Source organism: Malaclemys terrapin, chromosome 17, assembly GCF_027887155.1.
Source record: "Malaclemys terrapin pileata isolate rMalTer1 chromosome 17, rMalTer1.hap1, whole genome shotgun sequence".
NCBI classification, from domain to species: Eukaryota; Metazoa; Chordata; order Testudines; family Emydidae; genus Malaclemys; species Malaclemys terrapin.
Window position 1 is genome coordinate 2,410,934 of NC_071521.1, and position 27,751 is coordinate 2,438,684.

General features: G+C 42.8%; 2 protein-coding genes across 9 annotated transcripts in view; both read right to left on the reverse strand.

Annotated features, from left to right (window-relative positions):
* Positions 1-12,568, reverse strand: part of GOLGA1 (golgin A1) — a 29,656-nt gene extending 17,088 nt beyond the window's left edge. Inside the window, exons 1-9 of one of the 4 annotated variants that reach the window (XM_054007145.1) lie at positions 12,549-12,568; positions 10,351-10,670; positions 8,056-8,146; positions 6,280-6,354; positions 5,717-5,814; positions 4,946-4,978; positions 3,043-3,171; positions 566-735; positions 3-114 (exon numbers count right to left, since the gene is read on the reverse strand). In XM_054007145.1, coding sequence (XP_053863120.1) covers positions 3-114; positions 566-735; positions 3,043-3,171; positions 4,946-4,978; positions 5,717-5,814; positions 6,280-6,354; positions 8,056-8,146; positions 10,351-10,485 — 843 coding nt within the window. In that variant the 5' untranslated portion in view covers positions 10,486-10,670; positions 12,549-12,568. Of the gene's footprint in view, positions 1-2; positions 115-565; positions 736-3,042; positions 3,172-4,945; positions 4,979-5,716; positions 5,815-6,279; positions 6,355-8,055; positions 8,147-10,350; positions 10,671-11,693; positions 11,755-12,395; positions 12,492-12,548 lie in introns of those variants that run through there. The other 3 variants (XM_054007146.1, XM_054007143.1, XM_054007144.1) reach the window with 3 other exon arrangements.
* Positions 12,569-14,773: 2,205 nt separating this feature from the next.
* SCAI (suppressor of cancer cell invasion) overlaps positions 14,774-27,751 on the reverse strand; it is a 94,735-nt gene continuing 81,757 nt past the window's right edge. For 2 of the 5 annotated variants that reach the window (XM_054007347.1, XM_054007346.1), the window contains exons 15-18: positions 26,021-26,093; positions 24,094-24,267; positions 23,774-23,874; positions 14,774-22,219 (exon numbers count right to left, since the gene is read on the reverse strand). In XM_054007347.1, the coding sequence (XP_053863322.1) occupies positions 22,070-22,219; positions 23,774-23,874; positions 24,094-24,267; positions 26,021-26,093 (498 nt within the window). In that variant the 3' untranslated portion in view covers positions 14,774-22,069. Of the gene's footprint in view, positions 22,220-23,773; positions 23,875-24,093; positions 24,268-25,090; positions 26,094-27,751 lie in introns of those variants that run through there. The other 3 variants (XM_054007348.1, XR_008442614.1, XR_008442615.1) reach the window with 3 other exon arrangements.

The window sequence follows — 27,751 nt, forward strand, 5'->3', positions numbered from 1 at the left end:
ACGTTTTGCAAGTCTGCCGAAAGATGCTGAATGAAGGTTTGTAGCTCTTGTCCTCTCTGCTCCAGGGCAGTGATCTTATTTTCTGCATTCACCTCAGCTGCCACTAGTTCATCCCTTCACAGAAAGAAAAACAGTAACTCAATGTGCCAGCAAGCAGAATGCATCTGCCAAGGGAAGGAGGCTAGATTACAAAACCTTATGATTAGAAAAAAATCATAGAACAGCCATTTTGGCCTGGAACTAATCATTCACAGGAGCTTACAAGTTAGTTACTGCATACTCCAGCACTCATAACCAGGCGGAAGAATGGTAGTGACTGAGCACAGAGAACTCTGCTAAGTGATCCAGGTTGCATACAAACAAACCAAAGTTTCAATTTGACTGTAAAAGGGTAATTTTAGTAAAGAAATAGTGTACTCCCTGTCACATGCTAGTATGCAAGTACCGACTAAGTATCGAGCCTACTGCACATGCAGGCTCTTCAAGGGGAGCTAGAGCCAAGTGGGAAATACATCAGAATATCTAGATATTGCTGACAGACTCCTTTACCCCACCACATACACACCTCTGTGCTTCCAGCTCCGAGTGCTGCTGCCGCAACTCTTCCACTTCATTGCTCAGAAGCGATGACAAGTTGCTTGTGACCTGCAGCTCTTGTTTAGCATGGGTTAGTTCCCGACGGCATGCCTCTAGCTCCTGTTCTGCTCTGCTTAGAGACTCTTCCTTTTTCAAAAGCTGAACATTAGAACATTATCTTTGACAAAGATGAACTGATGCAATTAATAAAGGCTTCTGAAGGAGGGGTCTTGCTGCCTTTATCAAAGTTATAAGCTAAATTAGATTAAATTTTACACAGAGAAGGCTGAAAATTCAGTGTCAGCTGGGAGTTTACATGATACTGCATGTAGACACATACTGTAAAGACTCCAATTGTCAGTGAATTAACATACAGGTGAACCTCAGAGTTACAAACTGACCAGTCAACCACAACCCTCATGTGGAGCTGGTAACATGCAGTCAGCAGAGACCAAAACCAAAACGTAGATACAATACAGTACTGAGTTAAAGGTAAAATACTAACTAACTAAACGGAAAGTTTAAAAAAAAAAAAAAAGAAGCTTTCTGTGCTTGTTTCATTTAAATTAAGGTGGTTAAAAGCAGCATTTTTCTTCTGCATAGTAAAGTTTCAAAGCTGTAGTAAATCAATGTTCAGTTGTAAATTTTTGAATAGGGGTGTTGATTAATTGCAGTTTTAATCACACTGTTAAACAACAGAATACTAATTGAAATTAATTAAATATTTTGGATGTTTTTCTACATTTTCAAATATATCGACTTCAATTACAACACAGAATACAAGATGTACAGTACTCACTTTATATTTTTCATTACAAGTATTTTCACTGTAAAAATGATAAAATACTATTTTTCAATTCACCTCATACAAGTACGGTAGTGCTATCTCTGTCATGGAAGTGCAACTTACAAACGTAGATATTTTGTTGTGTTACATAATTGCACTCAAAAACAAAACCATGTAAAACTTCAGAGCTACAAGTCCACTCAGTCCTACTTCTTGTTCAGCCAACCACTCAGACAATTTACAGGAGATAATGCTGCCTGCTTCTTGTTTACAATGTCACCTGAAAGTGAGAACAGGCATTCGCATGGCACTGTGGGAGCCCAGTTTGCAAAAAATTTACGTGCCAGATACGCTAAAGATTCATATGCCTCTTCATGCTTTGGCTATCATTCCAGAGGACATGCATCCATGCTGATGACGCTCGTTAAAAAAATAATCTGTTAATTAACTTTGTGACTGAACTCCTTGAGGGAGAATTGTATGTCCCCTGCTCTGTCTTACCCACATTCTGCCATATATTTCATGTTATAGCAGTCTCGGATGATGATCCGAGCACATGTTTGTTTTAAGAACACTTTCACTGCAAATTTGACAAAATGCAAAGAAAGTACCAATGTGAAATTTCTAAAGCTAGCTACAGCACTCAACCCAAAGTTTAAGAATCCAAAGTGCCTTCCAAAATTTGAGAGGGATGAGGTGTGGAGCATGCTTTCAGAAGTCTTAAAAGAGCAACACTCTGATGCGGAAACTACAGAACCCAAACCACCAAAATAGAAAATCAACCTTCTGCTGGTGGCACCTGACTCAGATAATGAAAATGAACACGTGTCTGTCCACACAGCTTTGCATCGTTATCAAGCAGAACTCATCATCAGTATGGACACACGTCCTCTGGAATGGTGGCTGAAGCATGAAGGGACATATGAATCTTTAGCGCATCTGGCATGTAAATATCTTGCAACGTCAGCTACAACAGTGCCATGCGACTGCCTGTTCTCACTTTCAAGTGACATTATAAACAAGAAGCGGGCAGCATTATCTCCTGTAAATGTATCTCCTGTAAAGTGTCCGAGTGGTTGGCTGAACAAGAAGCAGGACTGATTGGACTTGTAAGCTCTAAAGTTTTACATTGTTTTGTTTTTGAGTGCAGTTATGTAACAAAACATCTACATTTTTAAGTTGCACTTTCATGATAAAGAGATTGCACTACAGTACTTGTATGAGGTGAATTGAAAAATACTATTTCTTTTGTTTTCTTACAGTGCAAATATTTGTAATCAAAAATAAAGTGAGCACTGTACACTTTGTATTCTGTGTTGTAATTGAAAGCAATATATTTGAAAATGCAGAAAAGATTCAAAAATATTTATATAAATGGCATACTATTATTGTTTAACAGTGCAACTGATTGCGTGATTAACCTTTTTGAGCACATGACTAACCTTGTTGCGCGCTCTCCTGCTGACAAAGCTGCTGGTGCTCGTTGGGGGTGGAAGTTTTTGTTTTGTTGGTCAGCGGGAGAGCTCTCTCCAGCTGACAAACAGCAGCTACACTGCTGCTACCTGTAGCAGCACAGTGGTGTCGCTAAAAGGTGGGTAGTGCAGACAAAGCCTTAATGTTGAGTCACCAAGTAGTATATATTTGAGCACCAAAACCAAGAGACTACAAAATAATCTCACCATGTGTTTGACTTTGGCCAGTTCCTGCTGTTGAAAGCCCTCTAGTTCATCAATTTCATCTCTCTTTTGGAAAAGATTTAAACTCTGCTCCCTCATTTCTTGTAACTGAGCCGAAAGCATCTCTTTTTCCTGTTAAACAAGCACCAAAATTAAACAAGGAATCCAAAATGTCTGCCACTCAATTTCAGGTCAGCAATGTATTAAATTAAGCTTCTTGGGAACAGGATCTTGTTTTATGTTTATAACTGCAAATCCCCATGCACTCTTATGGTGCTATATAAATAACAGACTTCTTACGCATGTATTTTCAGAATGCACGTCTCAGTAAGCAACACAGGTTGCATTACTGAACTTTGGAAACTTTCAGGACTGTGCTGTGAACAAGACAAAAATAACGTATCTAAGAAGAAATTACATAGGAAGTTCTTTACACCCACCATTCAAGCATGCCATAATAGGCAATTAATACTTGAAACACTTGACAGCAAATCTAAACATCCGTTTAATGCTTCTGTGGTAAAAGATGCCTGGAGCAGAGACTTAGTTGGACAGCTGGAACAACTACAGCAAGAATGAAATCCTTTTTAAAAAATATTACTGAAGTGGAACTAATTTCTGCTATGACACTGACAACACAAGACTGAAGTCAACATACACCTATTTTTGGACAATAACTTTACAATACAACCCTGGCTGCACTCATAGCTACAGCTCTTGGCAAAAACTGCTCCTCTTTTTAGAGCCAAGATACGCTCTGGGAGTGAAGTGCTTCATGTCAAATCCCCAGTGGGGTAGGTGATCTAAACAGGTATTGCCATTGCACTTGTTTCATTTGCAGGCATCCATGGCTGTGAGCCAATAGGATTTTTCTCCAGCCAGATGTCAATTCCCTTATGCGACTAAAGCTCTGGTCTATAGTCATTACAGTGCTCGCCAGCTACTTTGGTGACAAGGCTAGAAAGGCTCTTAACAAATCTCACCAAGTCAATGCTACACAGAAAAATAAGGGGAGCGGTAATAAAGCTCATCCCGCAGCACTCTGTTCAGCAGTTGCCATAGCAAATGCATATAATATTCATGGCAGGAAATGAGCATCAACGGCAGACAGCAAAGGAAGAGGGAGCGCTTGCAAGTGCCACTACGTAGTCTACGCTAGTGAGGATTTTGTTTATACAGTGCCAACAGAGCGCTAAATGCTTCACAGACAGGCATGAAGACATGATCACTGTCCTAACGAGTTTATAGTCTGAAAACAAGATTTTACTATTTTTTTTTTTTTATAAATGTATCATCAGCTTGCACATAAAGATCTTCCTCACCCCAGAACCACTCTGTTCTCCCTCAAACCACAGAGGGATGAGAGATTAAATCACTTCCTGGCATGCAGTGTGATTTTGGAGTACCTGACTCCCAACCTCGGGATCAGACCACAGAGCTCTCACATTGACTCTGAAAGGAATAGCTTCGAGACCTTAAGCACTCACATCTCTCTGTCCCCCTCTGTAAAATAAGGATAATACCTCGGCAGCAATGCAAGGGATTAATTTACTAATACTTGAAAGCATAAAGCAAGAAATGTAAGTGCTATCTCAACACTCCGCTAACGAGACACGAGCAATCTGGGTAAAGGCTGAGCTTTTACATCTAGGCTGGCTGGCGCGCCAATCTCTCATCTCTTGCTTGTGTCTGAAGTCTGTGTTTGGTTATTTCCCTCTCCAAAACGAGTTCCAGTTTAACTTCCGGGGTGAAGAAGTGGAGAATGAAACATGAATATCAGGTCTCAGCCAGAGAACAAGGAATCAGATACTCTCGATAATTACATTTTCTGTATAAACTTTTCTTTGCCAAGTCCCAGTATGTGCATAGGCCTACATTTAACAGAGAGGTATCAAAGGAGACTTGCCTTTTCAAGATGAACCAACTTCTCCCTCCATTCCTGCAAAGGGGAGGAGAGAAGGACAGAAAAAAAGAGGGCAAATAAAAATCTAAGCACCAACTTTGAAATGCAACAATAAATGTGACTGAAGGTATTAAATTAGGATAATTGTTATCAAATGGAATGAGTAAAAGTAACCAGAGAGGATTTTAATATACCAGTAAAGCCTATGACAGGTTCATTTATGACACGACAGCATATCTGCCCTGTGCAAACAAAAATGCATCATCTACAGCCGTGGTTCTCCACATACTTACCATTGTGGGCTGCATATGCAGCCCCCTCTGTGTTATGTGGGCCACGTTCACACAGTATTTACGCTACCTGTATGACCCTGAAGATGTCACATAGGCTGCAGCTCTGAGCTGATTGGGCTGCAAGCAGCCCACGGGTTGAGAATGACTGATCTATAGACATTTTAATTATGTGACAACAGAGTTGTACCTAGACAGCAAATGTGAGTTTGAGTTCACATTAGAGACTTTCATGAGCTCTTTTAAAGAAAAAAGAGCGAGCTATGCACGTTGTCTCAGAATGAACTGTCAGCAACACTGACCCTTGCACCTTATCCCTCTTTCTTTCCCTCCACCCAGATAAGAATAAATCAAGGCAAACAAATACTACATCTCAGCAGTGATTCTCTAGTACTACAACATGTTGACTATGCCAAGATCATTGTACTCAGAAGCCTCCCACTATCAGTCAATTGTTTCATTGTGTCAACCTTGTGTTTATTACCTGGTCCTTTTTTTCTAATGCCAAAGCCATTCCTTCAGCCATCTTTGCTCTGTTGGCCTGGTAAGCCTCATTCTGCTCCTGAAATTTCTTCATGGAAGCTGTCAGAGAATCACTAGTTAAAAAGTCACGATATGCAAATGCCAACACTGTGTATTTACTTCTGTAAATATTGTAGGTCACACTAAAATTTAGAACTACCACTATCAAGATGGTCAGGCCTCCCTTTACGTTCACACAATGCCTAGCACTATGAGTGCTACCACAAACAAAGATTTCAGCAGGGCCCCATCTGGACTGCAATAATGCTGTAGATTTTTTTAAAATGCCAGTCATAAGTTCAGCAAAAGAGCTTGCTGGCAACTGTCAGAATAACTGCAAACAAACCACAGCTGCTTTGTTCACTGTAAATCAAGCAGAAAGTTGTGTGCTATTTTTACAACCAATATGTACGCAATACGAAGAGAAACATTTTTAACTATACAGCTTTTTACACTCCGTCTGCATTCAAGGCAGAACAGTTTTAAATTAAAAAAGAAAAAAGGAAAAAAAATAAAAGTACGTACAATCCTGATGCTTTTCTAATGCAATTTCAAGCTTCTCTTTTATCTTCTGCAAGTTTCGGACCTGTTCAGCATAATCTTGGATGAGGAGGGAGAAGTACAGACGAGGAATGGACAGACATTAGGGAAAAAAAATTAAAAAAAAATATGAGTGGAAAGTGACAATGATTTTCTTAACTAGAAAATCATTCCTGTTAAGGAAAACTAGGCTGACCTTAACAATGAACACCACAAGCAAATAATTCTGCCACACACCATCCATGGAGTAAATGGTCGGTACAAACAGAAGGGCCTAATTACACTAACAACAGGGAAAAGGCACTAAATCTGGCACAAAAACGGGAACATTGGCTACAGTAGAATGTGGTGACAAGCACAATGATTTGGTTTGACTTCTGCTTGTGAACAATTGCCCCAATGAGATAAAGGGAAGGAGGGTCGGAGAAATCCAAAAGCAGTTGATTTCCTTGTTCCATATTACACCTTACAATAGCTGTGCAATATTTTGGCCAGCTCCCTTGCTTAGCCAACAGCATCACACTCTTACCTTTAAAATCCAGGCCTTGATGATGCAGAAGAGGCAGTGAATGTATAATTCTGCCATTTTTTGAGCAGATATGATTAACAGGCCAGATTAAAGGAAGAAGGTACCTGGAACAAGTATATTTAGAAGCCCACAGGAGGATTTGTTTACAGATCTTGGAGTCTGGTCAAAGTTTCAGGTATTTGTAAGACTCCTGTCTCTATGGCAGCTAAGCATTGAGACCTCAAATGCCCCTAACAATACTTAGGGATTATCCCTTATGAATAGGTGAGCACTTAACAATTCCAGTTGCACCATAAGCCTCCTTTGCACTTCCCATATTCGAGAGCTGAGCAGGGGCCTGCCCAGCCCCCAGTTCAAGTTAGAACAACCTTGAGGCTGCTCCAAGTTATGATTTGTTTCCCGTGACCGCCCTATGAGCCCCGGGAAGCAGAAAATAGCAGAGGACATAGTGCACTCTAGCAATGCCCCAATCTAGTCCCTACACCCAGGACAGGGAGCGGAGTCAGCACAGGGCCCCTTTGCCAGCTGTATGCCAGCCAGGGAGGCCCCCATTACAGGGACGGTCTCCAAGGGCCATTTCTGTCCAGTTTAAGATGCATCAAGATCCAGGCCCCCACCCTTCCCTTTTTTGGGAGGCAGGTCTTTTTAGACCATTAGCTCTTTCCGGGCAGAGACTATGTCATCTTAAGTACTGTTCAGTGCTGAACACCACGGATCCCTGACCCTAACTAGGGTCTCTGGATGCTACTGAAATAGTAAATTTGAAATCAAACTGGGGCCTGGAGGGTTGACATCCAGGGCTTTGGAGCTGTGCTCCGGCTCCGCTCCAGCTCCAGGCAAAAACCTGCAGCTCCACTGCTCTGGAGCTGCTCTGCGCTCCAGCTCCGGGCTCTGCTCCAAACCCCTCACATCCAAAAAGAAGTGTTCTGGTTGGAGCATGGGGACAGAGAAAACTATACTGAACATTCGGGAAGATCCCACAGATGTGCCAAGAGAACAGCAGGAAGACAGGAAGTCAAATCTTTATTTGAACACTCTGTATGGATTTTGTATTGACTGTATTGTACAGTTCTCAGATGCTTACCAACAGGCTTATTATAAATGGATTAAGTAGAAAGTTAGCTAGACAGCAAAAAAAATTCCTTTTGTAAATAAAAAAAATAAGTGTGAAGGAAAATATTTCCCAGCACTGAAAGGTTGTAAGTTATCATTTACATCCCCAGGAAACATACCAGACAGTTTGGCCTCCAGTTTTCGTATTTGTTCATTTCTTCTAAGTAGCTGGGATGAGAGATCTTCTCTGGAGCTGCTTCCATCAGAGGCCTTGGCAGGTTAGAGAGAGATAGGTAACTACGTGGTTTCTGAACTCCAGAAAGAACAATCCTGCCACACTCAAATTTTAATGACGGCGAACATTATAAGGGCTAGAAATAATGAATGGTTTCCTATTTCCCATGGAAAGGAGAACAGATTTGCATATTCTGCTAGCTAAGTCAGTGCATATGGTCCTTGGGAGAAAGAAAGAGGGTATAAATGTCACCTCTGCAACATGGGCCTGTGACACAAAATACAATATTTTCTAAAACGAATAGTTGCTGAAAACAAGTAGCTCAAATTACTGGACTGACCATGTAATAGGATGACTGGAAAGAGATAAATTAAGCCACACAGGTTGGAAGGATTCCAAGCAGGGGAGAGGATGAATAGTTAAGTAGCGGGAAAAGGGAAATTGTAAGCCTTTCATCTGGGAAAAACAGTTTGCAAACACTGATACAATGTTAATTTCTGACAATAATATTAATTTAATTAGTTTTTATTCTCTACAGTCCTCTTATTTTTTGCTCGTTATGGAAACAAAATTAAAAGCAATTAAGTGCATACTGATAAAGCACAGAATTCTTGAAAAATTAACAACAAATCCTGAACTATTACCCATATTTTATTGTATGCAATGTAGTTGTAGCTGTGTCATTCCCACAATAGTAGAGAGACGAGACGGTTGAGGTAATATCTTTTATTCATGGCTTATTACAACAATCTGTAACCCATTAACCCCCTCTTTCTGTCCTATGACTGCAGAGATGTTAATGGTCCACTCTGCCTTGAATGGTCCCTTAGAATATACGCTAACTACTTATGCTAAGCAATCTGTTCCACCTTGCATTTAGCAGTGATGCTCCAAGTATCTTTCCCAGGCCAGGTCTACACTACAGACCTATACTGGTATAACTACATCGCTCAGAGGGGTGAAAAATCTACACCTTTGAGCGACGTAGTTATACTGACCTAACACACTATATCGATGGGCGAGCTTCTCCAGTGGATATAGCTACAGCCTATTGGGAAGGTGGATTAACTACGCCGACAGGAGACTCTCCCCCATCGGCACAGGAGCATCTTCACTTAACTGCTGGGGCCGCTGTGCCGATGCAGCGTTTTAAGTGTAGACCTGCCCCAGACCGGAAGAAGAGCTGTGCGTGGCTAGAAAGCTTGTCTCCCTTGCCACCAGAAGTTGGTCCAGTAAGAGACATTACTTCACCCACCTTTTCTCACATATATTTTAATGTCTCCCTCCATTGTACTTCTTTCTGTTCTCTACACTAACAATGCAATAGCAATTGATATAGTATTGAGAAACATTGTGGCTATATGAAAATTAGCTGAGTGGGGGAGTGAAAAACTGAGTGTAGAAACCACAGTATTTTCCCATTCACTATTTGAGATCACGATTTCCTGTCTAGCTCAGCACCAATATCTATGTTTGAGATTCAGAAATACTATTTTACAACACCCCTCCTTGGAAAAATCTATTTTACAGATGATGGAATGAAGACACAGGGGAAATCTTCTGTTCTACAGCAACTGCAGGGTCTGAAAGTGATGCTGCTGTATAATCTAATCTTGGATTTGGGTGACATAAGAGCCTTCAGAAGGCATGACTTTCAGCCAAAGCACTAACAGGTTTTATTTAATGTATGCACACCTAAAATTATTAATATAGAGTCTACAGATACTATAGTTTAAAATGAAAAATAGTTTATCCAATTAACAGTCTGCAAGTTTTTCCAGTGCTACAGAAACATAAGCATCCTATGTAGGTATGTAAACAATATGCCTGACCAGTAACTGCACCAGGAACCTAAGAGGTTAACATAGAATCAGAATACTACAATCTAAGACTTGCTTTCTTGCAATCTTCAGCATTACATTTACTTGCGGTATCTTGAGTTTTGCTGTAACATTGTTTGATATTTTATACCTTCATTTGCCATGTTCTGCACTGAGGATAATTATGTAATTTATATTCTTAACATGAAAAAATAATGTTTAATAGTTATTCATCCACTAACATCTGACTATACTTACTTCAATTTCCAAAAACTATTCTGATTAGAGATACATTTGCACATCACTCATCTCTCTCTGCCGTGCACTTGTTTTTTCAGTCACAGTCAAGATTCTTGCATGGCTTTTTGTAACCTTGTGCATTAGAAATGCTGTAGTAAAATGCAAAATATGATACTTACAAAATCATCTCCAGAATCTGCTCCCACAGACGTGATTGACTCTTTGCTGACTGATCTGGGAATTCTGGCCGCCCCTCCTGGACGAGGACCAATTGCCGCTTCCTCTGCTATCTTCTTCTTCAGTTTTGCAAACATTTTACTGCAGCTGCAGTTCTATGGCACCAAAAGAGCCAGGTATTTTGAGACACGACTGTTCCCAAATTACACAGTTAATAAGTTTGATGCTTTATTTAAAGGTTCCAAAAGTCAAGATTTAATTTTAACTCAGCCAGTTTTACTCCTGTTCCAGTTTCTTCAAAGGGCTCATAGCCTAACAGTGCCTGTGAATTAAAGAGAGATCAAGTTTCAACACCAAACCAGACAATAGACTGAAACCAATACAGCATTAAAAGACATTTTTATTATCCTTATTATAAAGTTCATATCTGTTAGACTGCACAATTAAAAAATTTAAAAAACAAATTACCTACTGAATTGAGTGGAAACACTCAAATTCATTATTGTTAATTGTCAAAAGTGGATTTGGAATTGTCACCAGTGACAAGTTTTGCAGATTTCTTCCCAGAAAGATATTTCATTTACTTTGTACACAATTTTCCTCAGCAAAGCTGTGGATAAGAGGCAAGAAGTTTGGTTAGGGGAATTTTCCGTCAATTCTCCAGATTGCATTTCCCCATTTTGCTTAGGTTTTCTAATAGCTAATGCTGTGAACAAAACGTGTGACATGAGAATAAAGCTGGGTTCTTGCTGGGTCTTCACACTGGTAATTTCTCAATGTTTTCTCAGAACTATTTTGGCTCCGTAGAGCTAACAGGAATAAAAATTCATTTGCAGTTATTAACTACACTAATCAAGGAGCCTAGTAGGAGCATATTGACATGACAATGATAGACACATCTCAGAGTAAATTTCTCTCTTGCTTCCCCCTTTCGCTGTTTTGAGTTCTTACTATTCCCTTTGACTTCTGCAGGGAATTATTACCGAGTTCTTCTAAACTCTCAATTTTGGTGTCTCAGTTTGGAAATAAATCTTTCCCCATTTCATCACCTAATTTTTAAGCAATTCTACAGAAATTTGACAATATATTCAACAATTCTTCTTTATTGTCTCCTGCAACATCAACTTTCTCACATATTCTTCTGCTAATTCATCTGTTTGTCTTGTGTTCTAAGGAAAGTCGTAGACAGAGCTGCATCTGCTATCATCATTCAAGTGTTAACATACTGCTCCTAGAAATACGGAATATTTTTAAATAAATACTTCACTACCCACCAAATCCTTGTTCAACAATCCACTGATTTACCAGGTTGATGTGCAACCTCAAGTCTTTGTTCTCAACTCACCTGGATGTCCCTCCTCTATGCTGTTACAACTCCTTCGAGTGTTGAAAACAGCAGTGTAATCCCACTGTGAAATTAGCATTCCAAGCACTGACATGGATACAAGCAGTTACTCAGAACTCTCCTGCTTATTTTGTATTAATTACTCCACTTGCAAACAGAGTTAACCTCACTTATTCCAGCACAAAGAGTCCACACAGGGACAGTTACTCCAGAATACCCTCCCTGTAGACAATGCCAACAAGAACTGAAACGAGCTTTGGGCTCCTAGTTGCTGAAGCCCCACAGCGCGCCAGGGGAGCAGCCCGACTGTGCGTCTCACACGGGGCGGTGGGAGGGGGGAAGGAGAGCACCGCAAAGCGGAGCCGAGCGGCTCCCTCACAGGCCCCGCGCCGCAAAACCCTCCAGCTGAAACTCTGAACCGTTTTCCGGGTGCTCCAAGAACGCCTCGTGCCCCCCGGCCCGGGCCCCCCATTATTATCGCCTCCGAAGCCACGGAGCCCGTGGACACGCGCGTTCCCCCGCCAGCCCCTGCCGGCGGCGCCCCACGAGCCCGGCTCCGGAGCGGCACCAGCCCGGGGGCCTCCTGCGCGGCAGCCCCTGCCTAGCCGACGCGCTGCCCGGCCCGGCCCGGCCCGCCCCGCTCGGAGCAGGCCGGAGCCGCACGGCGGGGCCCCCCCCCCGGTGTCTCAGCGTCTCACTCACCGCGCGGCCCCCAGCCCCTCTGCCCATCCCCCATCGCCTCCCACCGGCGGCAGCTGCTTCCGGAGCCGAAGGTGACGCTCCCGACACCGGGAACCAGCTGTCAAGCCCCCAACCCGGAAACATAACTCGGCAGCCGGAAGTGACGAGACCTACCGACTAGGGAAGAGGGCGTCTGGCACCAGGCGCATGCGCACAGCGGAGGGCGCGCGGGCAGTTCCTCGCCGTCCGGACTAGAGCCCTCCCCGCAGCCTCGTTCCCGGCTCGGCAGCCGTTAAGCCCGCGGGCCGCCGGGTGTGCGTCAGCAGCGTCCCGCGCGCCGGCAGTCAGGGGCGGGGCCGACCCTCAGGGAGCGGGCAGCTGGGCGGGGCTCCCTCGTTGCGGCCCGGCTGGCACTGCCGTCACTGGCCGGCGGGGGCGCGTAGGGAGGGGGCCAGGGGGAGCTGGGCAGGTAGGAGGGTGGGAGGGAGCTGGGGGGGGGAGGGTAGGGAGCCCGGGGGGGTGATAGTAGGGGGCGGGAGGGTAGGGAGCCCGGGGGGGTGGTAGTAGGGGGCGGGAGGGTAGGGAGCCCGGGGGGGTGGTAGTAGGGGGCGGGGGGGAGCCGGGGCGGGAGGGTAGGGAGCCCGGGGGGGTGGTAGTAGGGGGCGGGGGGGAGCCGGGGCGGGAGGGTAGGGAGCCCGGGGGGGTGGTAGTAGGGGGCGGGAGGGTAGGGAGCCCGGGGGGGTGGTAGTAGGGAGCTGGGAGGGAGGCGGGGGGAGCTGGGCAGGTAGGAGGGTGGGAGGGAGCCGGGGCGGGAGGGTAGGGAGCCCGGGGGGGGTAGTAGGGAGCTGGGGGGGAGGCGGGAGGGAGCCGGGGCGGGAGGGTAGGGAGCCCGGGGGGGTGGTAGTAGGGGGCGGGGGGGAGCCGGGGCGGGAGGGTAGGGAGCCCGGGGGGGTGGTAGTAGGGAGCTGGGAGGGAGGCGGGGGGAGCTGGGCAGGTAGGAGGGTGGGAGGGAGCTGGGGGGGAGGCGGGAGGGAGCCGGGGCCGGAGGGTAGGGAGCCGGGGGGGGGGGGGTAGTAGGGAGCTGGGAGGGAGGCGGGGGGAGCGGCCAGGCCTAGACAGTTAGTTCTGGCGTTTGTTAGGGGCGAGGGTTGGAAGCAAGTTCCGTTTCCCAGTTGCACGCGGCGCTCCTGTCCTGACGCCCCAGGGCCACCCCACAGTCACTGTACCTGCAGCCGGAGGAGGGGCAAGGGGCCTGTTCTCCGCAGTGGGGCCAGCTGCTGGAGGAAGAGGGCACGTAAGTTACTAGGGAGTTTCACGGGTAGTTACTAGACAGGGGAGGAATGTTAACACACAGCCCCCCTGGATTCCAGTCCAGGTAAAGCAGGAAGTAGGATATAATGATTAGACCCTTCTGCTCGTCTTCCTGGAGCCTGCCCTCTTCTGCTTGTCACCGAGCATAGGTCCCTTCTCCCCACACCTCTCTGCCGGGTCAGCCTTCTTTTGCAGTCTCTATGCTGGCTGGGTGCCACCCAGGGAGCTACTGAGAGACAGGAGAGCTGCTCCCTGTTAAGGTCTTGTGCTTGGCAGCATTAAGACCCACAGGGAGCCAAGAGGAATGATAGCAAGGAAAGTGCCTTGAAGCCTGGACCGGAGCATGCTCAGTGCAAATGGAATCAATGGAGAATTGAGCAGCCAAACTAAAAATTGCTAGGAACACATGCGTGGTACAAGTTTGTTAGAGACTCAACTCAGCCAGACTTGGCTTCCTCTATAACCCCAGGAGCAGTTTCTAAATTTCAAGTTCCTGCTCCTAAGGATAAAGGTGCAGGAGTTTCTCCAGACAACCGAGCTTTGGCCTTTTTTTTTTTTTTTTTTTTTTAAATATTGGTAAAACATTTTTATTTAACTTGTCAAGCAGCTGAACTGTTTTTTGCTGAATTTTATTTATTGCCACCTGAGGCAGACACTCAGCATGGAACATTTGAGCTTGAATGCATAAAGTTTTGCAAAACTTACAAGAAACTTGAAAATGGGGTCTTATGAAAAGTGTAAGGCAACTTTAACTCTAGGCATGCATACCAGCTATACTCATAGTATCAGATGACAGCCCTGAAAACCAGTTGCCATTAGGTACATTGATTTACTAGCACCAACACACAAAGTCAACAATTTAAGACAACGTGCAGAACAGATAGCTTTCTGTTGTATCAGGAAGAAATTGGTTTTTGCACTCTGCCCTTAGAGGACTTTGGGCTGGACATGAAGATTAGCTTCCCTTCTCTTGCTAAAAATGCCATGGACCCTTTAAATGACCATAAAGTGTTTCATCTGACACCACCACTTCAATGAGCATAAGCTCACCAAGAGCTGGTACAGATGTACACAAGGAAAACCAAAAATGTTTTAAGCAAATATGTTTATTTTATATTGGTAATACACAGAATTTGAGTGGATTTCAGATACAAAATTCATGTACAATAGTTCACAACTGATGAATGTAGTCACATTCTGAGAGAACATTTACCAATGTGAAAATGTCATCAACACACTAACAGCAAAAAAACCACTTTTCATATTGTCATTCAATGCAACAAACATTGTTACAGTATTTCGTTCCCTTGATGCTGTATCAGCTCTGTGCAGAATCACAGTGTTAAGTTGGAAAGTCTGTTTAGTGGAATAAGTCTTCCCAGCAGCAAGCAAAAGAATGGCACATACACAGACTATGCTTTTGAGGAGCAAGTCGCCACTGGCCATTAGGCAGTCCTAAACCCACCATTACCATCTTGTTGGGGTATTTGCCATTGAAACCCACATAATCTCTCACAGTTTTGCACAAACTACAGCATGAAGGATCATCAGTATCAACAGACTAAAGCTGGGAAGAGATTTATCAGATGGCATGAAACATGAGACAACATCCATGGTTGAGATATTATGGTGTAAGCAATTCAGATGCATTAAACACAGACAACAGCTTATAAGTATTGCACAAGACAGACATCAGGTTTCCACATCAACCATATGAACCAGTGTTTGTGTGTAACATTATCTTGATAGCATTTTGCAGAAAAGTGTCCTAACATTGTAAAACCAAAATGACCTCAGATTCCCTCCACACCAGAAAGGTCTCTCACTACACCAGTCAGACCAGGACTATTTTCTGTTTGTTTGTTTTTTAACCTCAAGTCATAACAGACAGAAACTGGCAACAAGACCAATGGTTATGTAACAAAGGGAAACAGGCTTTGTGAACCATTACAGAGGTTTGTTACCCAACAGCATCATCACATGCACTATTGACTAGCAGCACTTGGAACAGGATAAGTACATGTAAAACTCTTGTGCTTCCATCTCTTCAGAAGAGAGCGCCTATTAGAAATACAACGGTATATTCCCTACAAATGGCATCACAGTTCAACAACATTTTAGTTACATAGAAGCATTGGCCACAGTTTATTAAAATTCCTTTCATACCACTAAGGCAGCAAGTTATGACCTCCAAACAATACATGTTAAAAAACAAGCATGTTACTTTCTAATAACAATACAAAGCTATAAAAAAAATACATAAATCATTTGTCTCCATGGGAAAAAAATGTCAGATGCTAAGTGCAGACATGCTTGTTCCACACATGGTTGACTTCAGCGTTCTTTAGGATTGTAATATAGAGTAAATGTTTACTCACTCGAATTACAGTAAGGATTCCATCTGGCTAAGATGGCATTATTGAGTCTGAATATATCATGATCTACATATTCATATCCCTTCCTGACCTCAAACGCTGCTGCCTGATTAAAAGCTTGGCTTGTATCATGTAAACTAGAGCAGATCGTCCCATTTAAGTTGGGTGGTATAGACATTTTGGTTGCATGCAGTTCCATTTATGGAAATTTAAATATGCCTTCCACCTGTATTATCCAAACATCTCCTTATGACTCTTGATTCTCTTAAAATTGTCTAGTCACCACAACTATGAGACTAAGGTTTCTGTATAGCTAAACACAAGAGAAAAATCTGGAGAGCCACTGGTTCATCAAGGGCCAGCTGGCAGAAGCGAAAGCATGCAAGAAATCTGCAAAATGGCACTGAAAGAGGCTTAGAAATGATAATGGAAGCAATAAGCAAGCCTTGGTGTTATTCTAATTACTAATAAGAATCAAGGTGGAAACTGAATTTTTTTAAATGAAGTAACTTCAATTCTCACTTTAATCTTAGAAGCAGTAACTGCTTCCTGAAATGTCCAGTTGTCATATATATGTCATAATATCTAATATATATATGTCATAATATATTCCTTTCCTTCCAAAGACAATAGAATATTTTCTGGAATTACATTGCTTTGGTGAGTTACAGATACCTTGCAAGAAAAGTCTATTTGCTCCAAAAAAATTCTCTTTATATATTTAAGTAAAATAGGTTTGTTTGTTTTTACCAAAATAGGATATACAGGCACCTGGCTGTAAAATAATTTTGAACCAATTCAATATAAAATTACTTTTATCAATAAATATTCTGATTCCCAGACAAAGGCAGACAGCTCCCATTTCCTGCGTGGATGGGCTGCCTGAGGTGGAGTTCATCTTTCTGGATTCCCATCCCCATTTTCCTTGTACTACTTGCTGATCCTAGGGGAGGAGCAGGAGAAGATAGTGGCACCTTGTGCTTTTTTAAAAGTAAAGTACTGCTAGGCAATGCCATGCTCCAGCAAGTCAGCTCAGCACTGCTACTGAGAAGTGGTAGTAACAGAGTCCAGGGGGTTCCTTCTTGTAAGCTAATTATTAGGGAACACAGTCTGAATAGAAAATTCAAAACAGAGTTTCTGCAGCTTCAGCTCATATGGCAGGCTTTGTTAGCCCTGCAGGAGTATGTGCAGAGGAATTACCTCTGAATAAGATCTGAAAACTGCTCCAGTATCTAAACTGAACAAGTAAGCAGTATTTGAAGTCTGTGGCTCAAGTCTCAAAAGCAGGAGGTGAAGCTGGGATCTATGAGCAATGCACCTACAGGACAACAGCTGGTTGGCAGAAAAACTGAGAAGGAATGGAAATTCATTCCTTTGATCTTCTGAAAGGCCACTCAATAATTCAGAAATCCTCAGCTCTCTTCACTCAGGGTGGAGAAGGGGGGGGAAAAAAGTTACAAAATAACAAGAAAGGGTCTTTTTACGATGAAGGGTCTGAAGAGCAATGGCAATAGACTTACTTGCATGGCCCCCATTATAGCGATTCTCCAATCTTCCACACCAGCATCCTCAAACACAGACCCAGACGGTACCACAGTCCAATTACACAGCGTTTGATGGCATGATCTGGACTAGACTTTTCCCATAAGATTACCATGGTTCTTATTGGTGCAGCTCTACCAGTTGTAGCATTGGTGAGAGCCCTAGTATGGATCAATTGTAATGTATTAACTGCTACACCTCTACCCTGAGGTAACGCGACCCGCTATAAACAAATTCGAATATAACGCAGCAAAGCAGCGCTCTGGGGGGGATTAGGGAGGCTGCGCACTCTTGCATTCAAAGCAAGTTGAATACAACGTGGTTTCACCTATAATGCGGTAAGATTTTTTGGCTCCCAAGGACAGCGTTATATAGGGGTAGAGGTGTATGTTGCCTAGTCCTGCCAGCTCTATATTAAGGCTTCTAGTATACCACTGCTACCATTACGGAGCTGTAATGGTGAGAAAGTCTAGTGTAGACAAAGCCTGTTTAAGAAAAGTGTTAAGACAGAAGGGCTATTCAGAGAGTCACAAGTTTTTAACTTCCAGGAAAGAGTTTGGTTCAAAGGTTTATGTACAAGTCTGGATATGGTTCTGATGCTAATGAAAAGATAAAGGAATCAAGCCCAATCAATCAGTATGAAGCCTTCTCCACTCTCCAATATCTACAACATTGTATGGAATTTGGGCTTCTATGTATGCTCCCTCACAGTACAAAGAGCAGTCATAGATTCACACACAGGTATTAGTGTCTCCTCCCATCCTCAAAGGGTCAGTTTTTACAGAACTGCTAAAATTTTAAGATTTCCAAAGATTAATAAGTGCCCCTGCTGAAGCCTGAATTCCCATTCCTATATGCTCCCTTTGAATCTTAGGAGAGAAATGTCCTCATTTTCTCTCCCTGAAAGGGTTTCCTAGTAGCCATTACTTCAGCGCTATTTGCTGAAGATTATTATTTGAAATCCATCAGGACAAAAACTGAGACTTTTCCAGAGTCCAACTCCATTCGTCACAGGTGTTCATGCACCTTCATTTTTGTCAGAGTCTAATGCACAAGCAGCCAAGTGGTGGCACCTTTTGATACTTGGAGGGGTTAGAAATTACTGAATTCATAAGAAGCTCCACAGCCCTGTTTGTTGCTGTTAATCTGAGACACCAAGGGGAAAAAGGCAACAATAGTAACCTTGACTAGATGTTCTAAAGCCCAGATAGCAGAGGAGTACAAGGCAAGAGGGATGCCACCAATGGAGGTAAATTACACCATACCCACTACAGAGATTTCCATAGTCCTACATGGCTTCCCCAATGTGTCTGCATACAAAGGATGCTCCATGAAAGTGATGACAAAAGAAAAAACCTAAACTTTAATGCAAACACTCCACTGTGTGATTGCTCACTGGATGAGGCCTGCTGCACATAGTTTTAGCCCCAAATTATTTCATTTATCAAACATAAGCCCCTGAAAATAGAGGATTACAATGGTAATGCAAGCACAAACTTAACAGCTACAGCATCTTGAATAATGCTTCTAAAACATCCTCATGGAATGCAATCCAATTGGTGTCCATGTGTATATATAATTTTTATATATACATATCTTATCTCAAGACCTTCCTATATACAAATAGCTATACATATTTACAAGCACACCCAACAGGTAGGTGGGTGTGTACTGTACATGAACACACAAACACCGAGTATATACATATTTTAAAATAAACTCAATCTCAGCTAAAGAAGGTTGATCAAAGAACCACAGCTCCACAGACGAGAACTGCATCCCCAACTGCTCAAAGAAATAATTCTTCTCATAATGTTCCATTGATTTTTAGTGCCCATGGGAATGAAGGACTTGGCTACAGCCCAGCACAGTGCTAGCGAGTGCTTTGGAAGCGCCACTCATGCCACCTACTCTAACACCCACGCTGTTCTGCACTGGACTCTCCTACCGCAGTGGTGATGGGCATCAGTCCTGACCTGGAGCACCCTCAGGCCCTGGCTAGTCCAGTCTGTCTTAAGAAGATGGTCACATCACTGTGAAAAGAAGGACAGGAGTACTTGTGGCACCTTAGAGACTAACAAATTTATTAGAGCATAAGCTTTCGTGGACTATAGCCCACTTCTTCGGATGCATATAACACGGCTGCTACTCTGAAACCTGACATCACTGTGAGATTCTGAAAAGGCCCACTGAAGTAGGCACCAAGGTAAGTAAGCTACCAAACTCATTTTAAAAATTGAAACATTGGACTAGACCTCAAAATTAAAGGGCTACTCAAACTCCTCCCCATTTTCCAGCATTGGAACAATGAACGCAGAACAAAACAGTTTTCATGTAACAGCTTGAAACATTCCACATTGGTACCATACACTACGTTCTCTAAGGACACAACAGAGTCCAGCATGGTGTCCTTGCTCTATTGGAGGTTTCAGCATTACAGTACAGGGAGCACCTCACTGGCCTTCACTTCAGACAGCAATACAGCCATGCACAAAAAAAAGCCAAAAGACAGCCTTTCCAGCACCATACACCTTATATTCACACAAACAAGATGACCACAGTTTGCTTTGCTACCACTATTTCTAGACCTGTCATTTCAGGCCATTTGACAATCTGTTGTGCAATTTCAGATACAAAAATTACAATCCGTATCTCCATAGACTTGCCTTTCACTGGATTTAAAGTGAACGCCTTCTTGGTAGAATGAGTATTTTCAGTTAAAAGCCCACTATTCATTTTACATATATTTAAAAACCAAACACTGGAGCCTACAAAAATTTGTTGTGCTTCAGTCTTGGCTTTGGGACAAGCTGGCTTTTTTACTGCCAGTAACTGAAGTAGAGCCAGTCTCAAAGCTGAGTGTCTACAGGCTATTAGCTTAGGTCTTTAGAACATTTGCTTTGTAGAAGCCAAAATCCTTCTACTGTTCTAGTGCTTCCACCCTCCCCCTGTCCATGCCTCCTTTCTGTCAAGGGGTGCAAGAGCTCCTGGAGCTTGTTCTGAAGCTAGGAGGGCACTGCCTTGGTAGCTTTACCCTCTTACTTCTCCAGCAAGCACCTTCTCTACCGTAGCTTTTGTACAGATCCTTGATGCAGACTTTATAGAGCCCTGCTGGATGTTGTCTAGGTCTGGGTGGAATTATTGTGCAATTAAAGGGGCACAGCAGAAGCTGATATACCTATGAACCAATCCCCACTAACTGTGTTTTGGGGTTTGTTGATGACTATGTGCCTCGCACACCTTCCCTCTGCTCAGCCTGCCTGTGGCTCATTTGAAAAATGCTGTCAGAGCAGGACTCAGAGCAGACAAGTAGGGAGTGGGGTGGAGCAATGGGCCCTCACCACGCGCATGAAGGGCTGTGGTGTTCTGTGGCAGCACTTATTAATCATTATAACATAAGAAAAAAGCAGTTCTAGGGTCATAAGGATCCCATTGTTAAAGCAGGCAACAGCAGCAGCACCAAGAGGTGTCCTGCCAGGTGTTTCTCTGTTGGGAAGGGCTGGAACTCAGTACTACTACGGGAGACTGGTTTGATTTCTGGACAGACTCACCAAGGGCTGAGAATATTGTGGAATCCACTCACTTCATTCACTCAACAAGGTAAGAAGGGAGACACCCTCCGCCCCCTGCGGTGATTAAGCAGCTCTATTAACTAACTCAAGAGGAATTATGGACCAGCATCCTCAGGCAGAAGGGTGGTGGCTCTGACCCAAGATATGGAGGTGGGCAGACTGTACTATACTGAGGAAATGGGGCCAGCGTTATTAATTTTGTAATATATGCCACCAGCTTGCTATCTACACCCAAGCAGGCAGGAGGGGACTTGTGTTCTTGGTCAGCAGTGCTGCTCAGTAGAAGATTTAAATTACTAATTTACATGGAACACTAGATGTTAGGAGATCCATCTGTAGCATCACTCCAAACCCACTGATCCAACTGCCATTTGTTCTAGCACAAGTTTGTCTAATTACTCACCTAAGGTTGAAAAAAATATATATATTTGTTATGAAGGGCTGTTTCTTTTATTGCTCTTGCCGGTTTGCATTATGTGTTTCCAGCTTTACCATTTCAAATCCAAACTCTTTGGAGATAAAGTATTGGTATTCTATTGGGTTTTTGCTTCCAATTTTTTAAAACTGTATAAAAATAAAGGATTTCCATAAAGTGGGCTAAAATTGACCAATACTACTTTTATGCTTAGGATCCAGATGTGGTTGCTTTCAACCACAAAAACAAAAAACAAAACTCCAGGGATTCCTTAGTTTAACATTTAAAAGATGTGAAAAGATTTGTTTATAAAATTGACCCCATACAGAATGGGGCAGCTGGGCTAACAGCTATTTAAAAAAAAAAATCCTAAATTTTAAAATAAAATCAAGTAACTCCTTTTGTGGATTTTCACATTAGAAAACTGCACCATTCAAAGTCTGTGGCTAGGGAAACCCTATTGCAGTAGAAGTATTTCTTTTAATAGTCATCAATGGTGTTTTCCAGGAACACATTTCTAACATCCAGGATGGAAGCCAGCTCCAGAATGTGTTTTTGGAGATGAGGGTTCTCCACGGTTTCATCTCTTGGCAGTTGGGGATAAGTTTCAGGGTAATTTCGAGTTTCCTGCTAGATGAAGAGAAAAAGAGTACAATTATTTTTATAATCTAATAGTACAGAACAAAAAGTATAAAAAGCCAATTCATTAAAAAAAAAAACCACACGCTGATCTGTTTGACAGGCCACAAAAGTGGCCAGATCTTCGCAGAAATTATGAAGCTGATCTTCACAGCCATCTCCCTTGACACACAGGCAGTGGCCTAGTTTTCAAATCATGGCAGCTAAGTGCCTACAGGTGACTGTGGCAGTAGCAAAGCCTCATTAGCCCAAGATGGCCAGATGCGTAAGTGAACACACGATAAAAATGGAACAGGACAAAAGAAGGAGGAGATTTTACACATGTGCTGAATACACTGCTAATATTTTCCTGCAATGCTCAAGCAGGTAAGTTAGATCTGTGTACCAACATCCACAGCGGACATGTATAATAGCGTAATCCTAGAGGCAGACTTCATTCCTGGCAACAGAGGAACCAGCTTTCTGCCCACTGTAATTATCCGCAGTCTTTAAGGTCACAGAATCACAGAAGAGTAGGGCTGAAAGGGACTGCAAGAGCTCATCAAATCCAGCTTCCTGCAGTGAGACAGAACGCAATAAACCTAGACCATCCCTGACAGGGGTTTGTCCAGCCTGGTCTTAAAAACCTCCAACATGGGGATTCCACAGCCTCCCCTAGAAGCTTATTCCAGAGCTTAGCTACCCTTAGAATTAGGAAGTTTTTCCTAACATCGAACCTAAATCTCCCATTACTTCTTGTCCTTCTTCAGTGCACATGGAGAACAACCACATAAAGAGAATGGTTGCTCTTTATAACAGCCCTTAACATATCTGAAGATGTATCAGCTTCCTCCCTCAATCTTTTCTCAAGACTATACATGCCCAGTTTTTTTTTTTTTTTTTTTTTTAAACGGTCCTTATGTGTCAGATTTTCCAAGCCTGTTATTTTTGTTGCTCTCCTCTGGACCCTCTCCAGTTTGTCTACATCTTTCCTGAAGTGTGGTGCCCTCACGTGCCTCAAAAACATCCACCCACCCCACTTTGGAAATCATGAATTCTGTGATGCATTCCAATTTGAAAGCCCACCCACCACTCCTGTTTATAAACTTTCCAGGCTGTGTGCCAAGAGGGCCTCTTACTATATTTTTGGACATAGCACTCTTAGTATACACAGCTGTGTACAAACAGTGCTATATAAATGAATATGTACTATGGGTAGGCTCAATACTAGAATGTGTCCAAACTCAGATAAATTGTTTCATGTTCTACATGGAATCAGAAGACAGATGCACTATATTGTTAAAACTAGTTATGAGCATTTGTACACAAAAGCCTTTTCACCTGTAAGAGTAGCTAACATGATCCGCTATGTACTGCACACACACATTACTGAATACTCATTTCAGCATGGGAGGAGACCTTATGAGCAGTACTAGTGAAGCCCATGAGCAGAAGAGCCACAGAAGTTAGCTAGAAGAGCCCTTTAACCGCCAGCCAAGGCAATTCTGCATGAAAACAGAATTTGTCTGGCGACTCTTTCGCACAAAGAGAAAGTTCCCTGCATACCCGGAAAATTTTGTGCATCCTCATGGTGGCTGAGCAGAAGACGAATCTTGTTAGAAGTAAGCGAAGAAATTCATCCCCAAAAAACTGAAGAAAGGCCTGATCTGCAGAGGAAGAAGGTGACACTTAAAGAAAACTGAATTCAGAAGGCATTTTTGAAGCAAGAGACCTTTGGGAAAACACCACATAGAAAAGCTGTGCATTTCCCCCCCAAACTGTATTATTCTTTGGCAAGACTGACCAATGAGAAACAAATAAGAAATCCAACTCAAGTTGTGCCACTAAGTTTTCTGTTGAGTGTGTGTAGGTCTTTAAGGACATACCTATGGAGCGAGAATGGGTCAGCAGCTGGGCGATATCCCGGTTGATTTTTCTAAGGTAATCTTGACACTTCTCCCACAATCCTCTGCGCATGCTTGATAATCCAGAGACAAATAGGAATGCCATTAAAGGATTGTTCAGAAAGAGGGTGAAGAGGCTACCCCGCTGAGACTGATCTAAAAGCCAATAATAAACAACAACATGATGCATTCGGTGTGTGAAACAGGAGAGCTGTCCCTGCCACAGAGTAGAGCCCTGCACCCCTCCATTCCTCTCCAATTGAAGCAGTAACGTGCAGTGTTTATGGAAAGATCTTCCCAGCCTTTACGATGGGAGCCAGTTCTCCTGGTGATGCACTCACTAATTCCAGTCAAGGTTCATGAGAGATACGTGCATGATAGGAGCACAGGAGACCCCACATACTTGTGGGAGGCTTAGTTCTGTGCATGGTTTTAATACAATTCGTGTCAATCTTGCAATGCAAGATACTGTATAAGATCATAACTTGACCCACCATATAACATTTCTTTCTTTTACAGTTTATCAGCATTACCAAAAACCCAGAGAAACATCTTTGCTCTGGTAAGAAGTAGGCAAGCAATGCAACACAACACTTGGATATATATGATCCCCCACCCAAAACAGATATAATGCCCTTTTGTTTTTTCCAGTTACTCTCCATAAACCTACTCCTTTCCTTGGGAGTGCTGCTGGCTCTATTTAACAGCTTAAAACAAGAAAGAAGAGAGAAGCTAGAGAACCCCCTTTTGGTCACTGGTCAGTGTCTTACCAGAGTTAAAACAGATTTGTACAACTGTACAACAGTTACAACAATATTTACTGGTGCGTTACTAACACTAAACAGGAACCCCAGTGGAGACATTCATTGTTTTAAAAGGTAAGTTCTATTATTTAATCAGAATTCCTCTAACAGTTTTCACTTGAACAAAACTTTTAATATTTTCTATTCAAAAGTTTCTAGCAAATAATAGAACTTACCTTAAAGCAATTGTGAAGTCTCCAGCTTCTCTCAGTCATTCATTTGCTGAGCACCACTTCCTGTGTCTCAAACTATGTCAGCAGACTGGACTTCACGCTGAGAAGTAGCAGTAAAATTGGCAACCCTCACAGACACACACCAGAACCAGTCACAGTTATAGGTATTGGAAAGTTAATACGTATATATTCTTATTTAGCAAATATTTATTTTGCTACCTCTAAAGTAATGGCTGCAGTTGTTTCCGTTAAGCTCTGACAAGTGGAACTCATGAGCATAGTGCAGACCACACTGTCAACCCTGTTCTAATGGGAAAAGGCAAATGGGAATCTGACCATGGTCATCTTTAACCTAGAAACTGGCAGAAGTATTCTGGTCTCTGACTTGCTCATTCTGGAAACCCATTTTTCCATGAGATACACTAAATTGTTTTCCTTAAGAAACCCTCCAAAATCTACATTGGTGCCAGAGAGATTCTGCAGACTAGATATGAATGCAGATTCTACAACTGGCCTTTAGAACGGCTCCTGGAATAGAGTGGGCAACATTATCTTAGTGACATTCCATTTGTAGTGAAGCTTCTCAAATGCTAATAATAGAAAAAGTGAATTATGACCCCAGCACTGTGATGGCAACTTTCTGGGTCTCTGCATCTGCAAACCGAGTTTCCTCTCTGGCACTTGGTGAAGCTGCTTGGACAGACTCCTGTTCAATCATGCCATGTTCAAGTCATTTGTCATGAACTGTCAGTAAACTTTTGGCATGCTATGCCGCTTCAAGTGCTGCTCACCCCCCACTGGGGTCATCATCAAGTGAAGAGAAAGCATCAGAAGGTGATCATTTTGGAAGCTGATAAATGTTACTTTATATTGTCTTACATAGTTTCAAAAGTAATACAAGAGAAGCTGTGAGGAAGGGCAACTCCTTTGTACCTTGTAGTGCTTTTGGATACGCTGTTGGAGAAAGCAAGCACACCAGTGGCTGTCCAAATAAGTTTGTGAAATTCTGTAATAGAACAGTTAAAACATCAATTGTCATTTTGTCTTGTTGGTTGGAACCTTAATATAGATTTAATATATACAACTAAGGAGGGAATGAGTGGGGAAGGGAGAGAGACACACAGTAACTGAAAGTAGGCACTAATTTCATAGAAACAAATTGCTTTTAGGGAGTAACCCATTACAGTAATGGACTTGCTTTAAAAAATATATTCTGTACTTCAAAGAACAAATCTGTTTGTTTTCAGGCAAAGACCAACCTGGATTAGTCCTTTCAATTACTTTACTTGCCATTAGTTTGGCTGTCCAATGAAGGTAAAAAATATTGCTTTTTCCTAGCAGGACTGTTCCCACTGGACTAGGAGAGCCACAGGTATGATGAGTATTAAAACTGGCTCCATTTAAAAACAAATGTGAACCAATTAAGCAGCTGCTATGCGAAAACACTGTTTCAAGTTAATTGCTTAATCAATTTTCCTTCAATATTAGTAAAAACACACCATATTTTACAAGAATTACTCTAAAATTCAGAGCACTGCATTGTTCTACACTGACACACACACAGGAAATGCATCTTCTACTCTAGAATCTACTTATAGAAAAAAAGAGGTCATGAGTCACAAGTACTCCTGTTCTTTCTCCAGTTTAGTTACTGAACTGAGTTGTTCTTTTCCTGCTAGGAATCTTTCTAAAACTGAAGAGTTGCAATGCCTTATAAGAGAGATACCAGGATGTCTGTATGACATCAGCGCATACATTCACGCTAATGAAACAGTGGCCGGTTCAGTGCAATTCATAGTTCCCTTCAGATTACATATTACACATCTAAAATGTACATCATCAATCTTGGGTTCAAGGCCCAGAGAATCATTTACCTACTGCAGAACCATCAGTCACTTGGCTCAAAAAAGAAGGGAGGTCCCAATTCTGGATTCTTTCGGATTTCTGCCTAGCAAGCTGATATTTAAACTCCCTGCAAAAGTATTTTAATTAAACTAATTCCTTCTAAACATGTCAAAATACTATCAACAGTGACCAGGTCTAATCAAAGTAATATACATTTCCCATGCCTAGAAAAATACTGACTAGGCTAAAAGCTCTGTTCCAAGAAGAGCCCAAGCGAGATTTATGAACTAGATATTAAGATTTTGGCCTCTAATGAAGAATCATCAGAAACTATTACTGTGCAGATGACTGCAAGCCAAAAAGGAACCCATAATACTGAACTATACAGCATGGGTGGCCAAACTGCGGCTCACAAGCCATACGTGGCTCCTTTATAGTTAAAGTGCAGCTCGCGGACTCCCCCCCACTCCCCCATTCTCCACCTCCCAGACTGGGGGAAGGAAGGGGGAGGGAAAGCTCTGGGCTTCTGCCCTGTGGCGGGATCAAGGGCTTCTGCTAGAGAGGACTGGGGCCTACTTGGGGGGGGGGGGGGAAGAGGGGGAATACAGGGTTGGTTCTGCTACCCTTGATAATGAGCCTGATCTTTCCTTATGACGGTCTAAGAATCGGTTCCTGAAGGGATATGTTGGAGAACCCTGAACAGAAATAGGAGACGACCAACTAGAAGTCCCATCCAGTGGAGGAGCACCCGCAGAAAATGGTGGAGAGTCCTGCGGTACCAGAAGACAGTAGTCTGGAGATTGGGGTCTCAGCCAAATT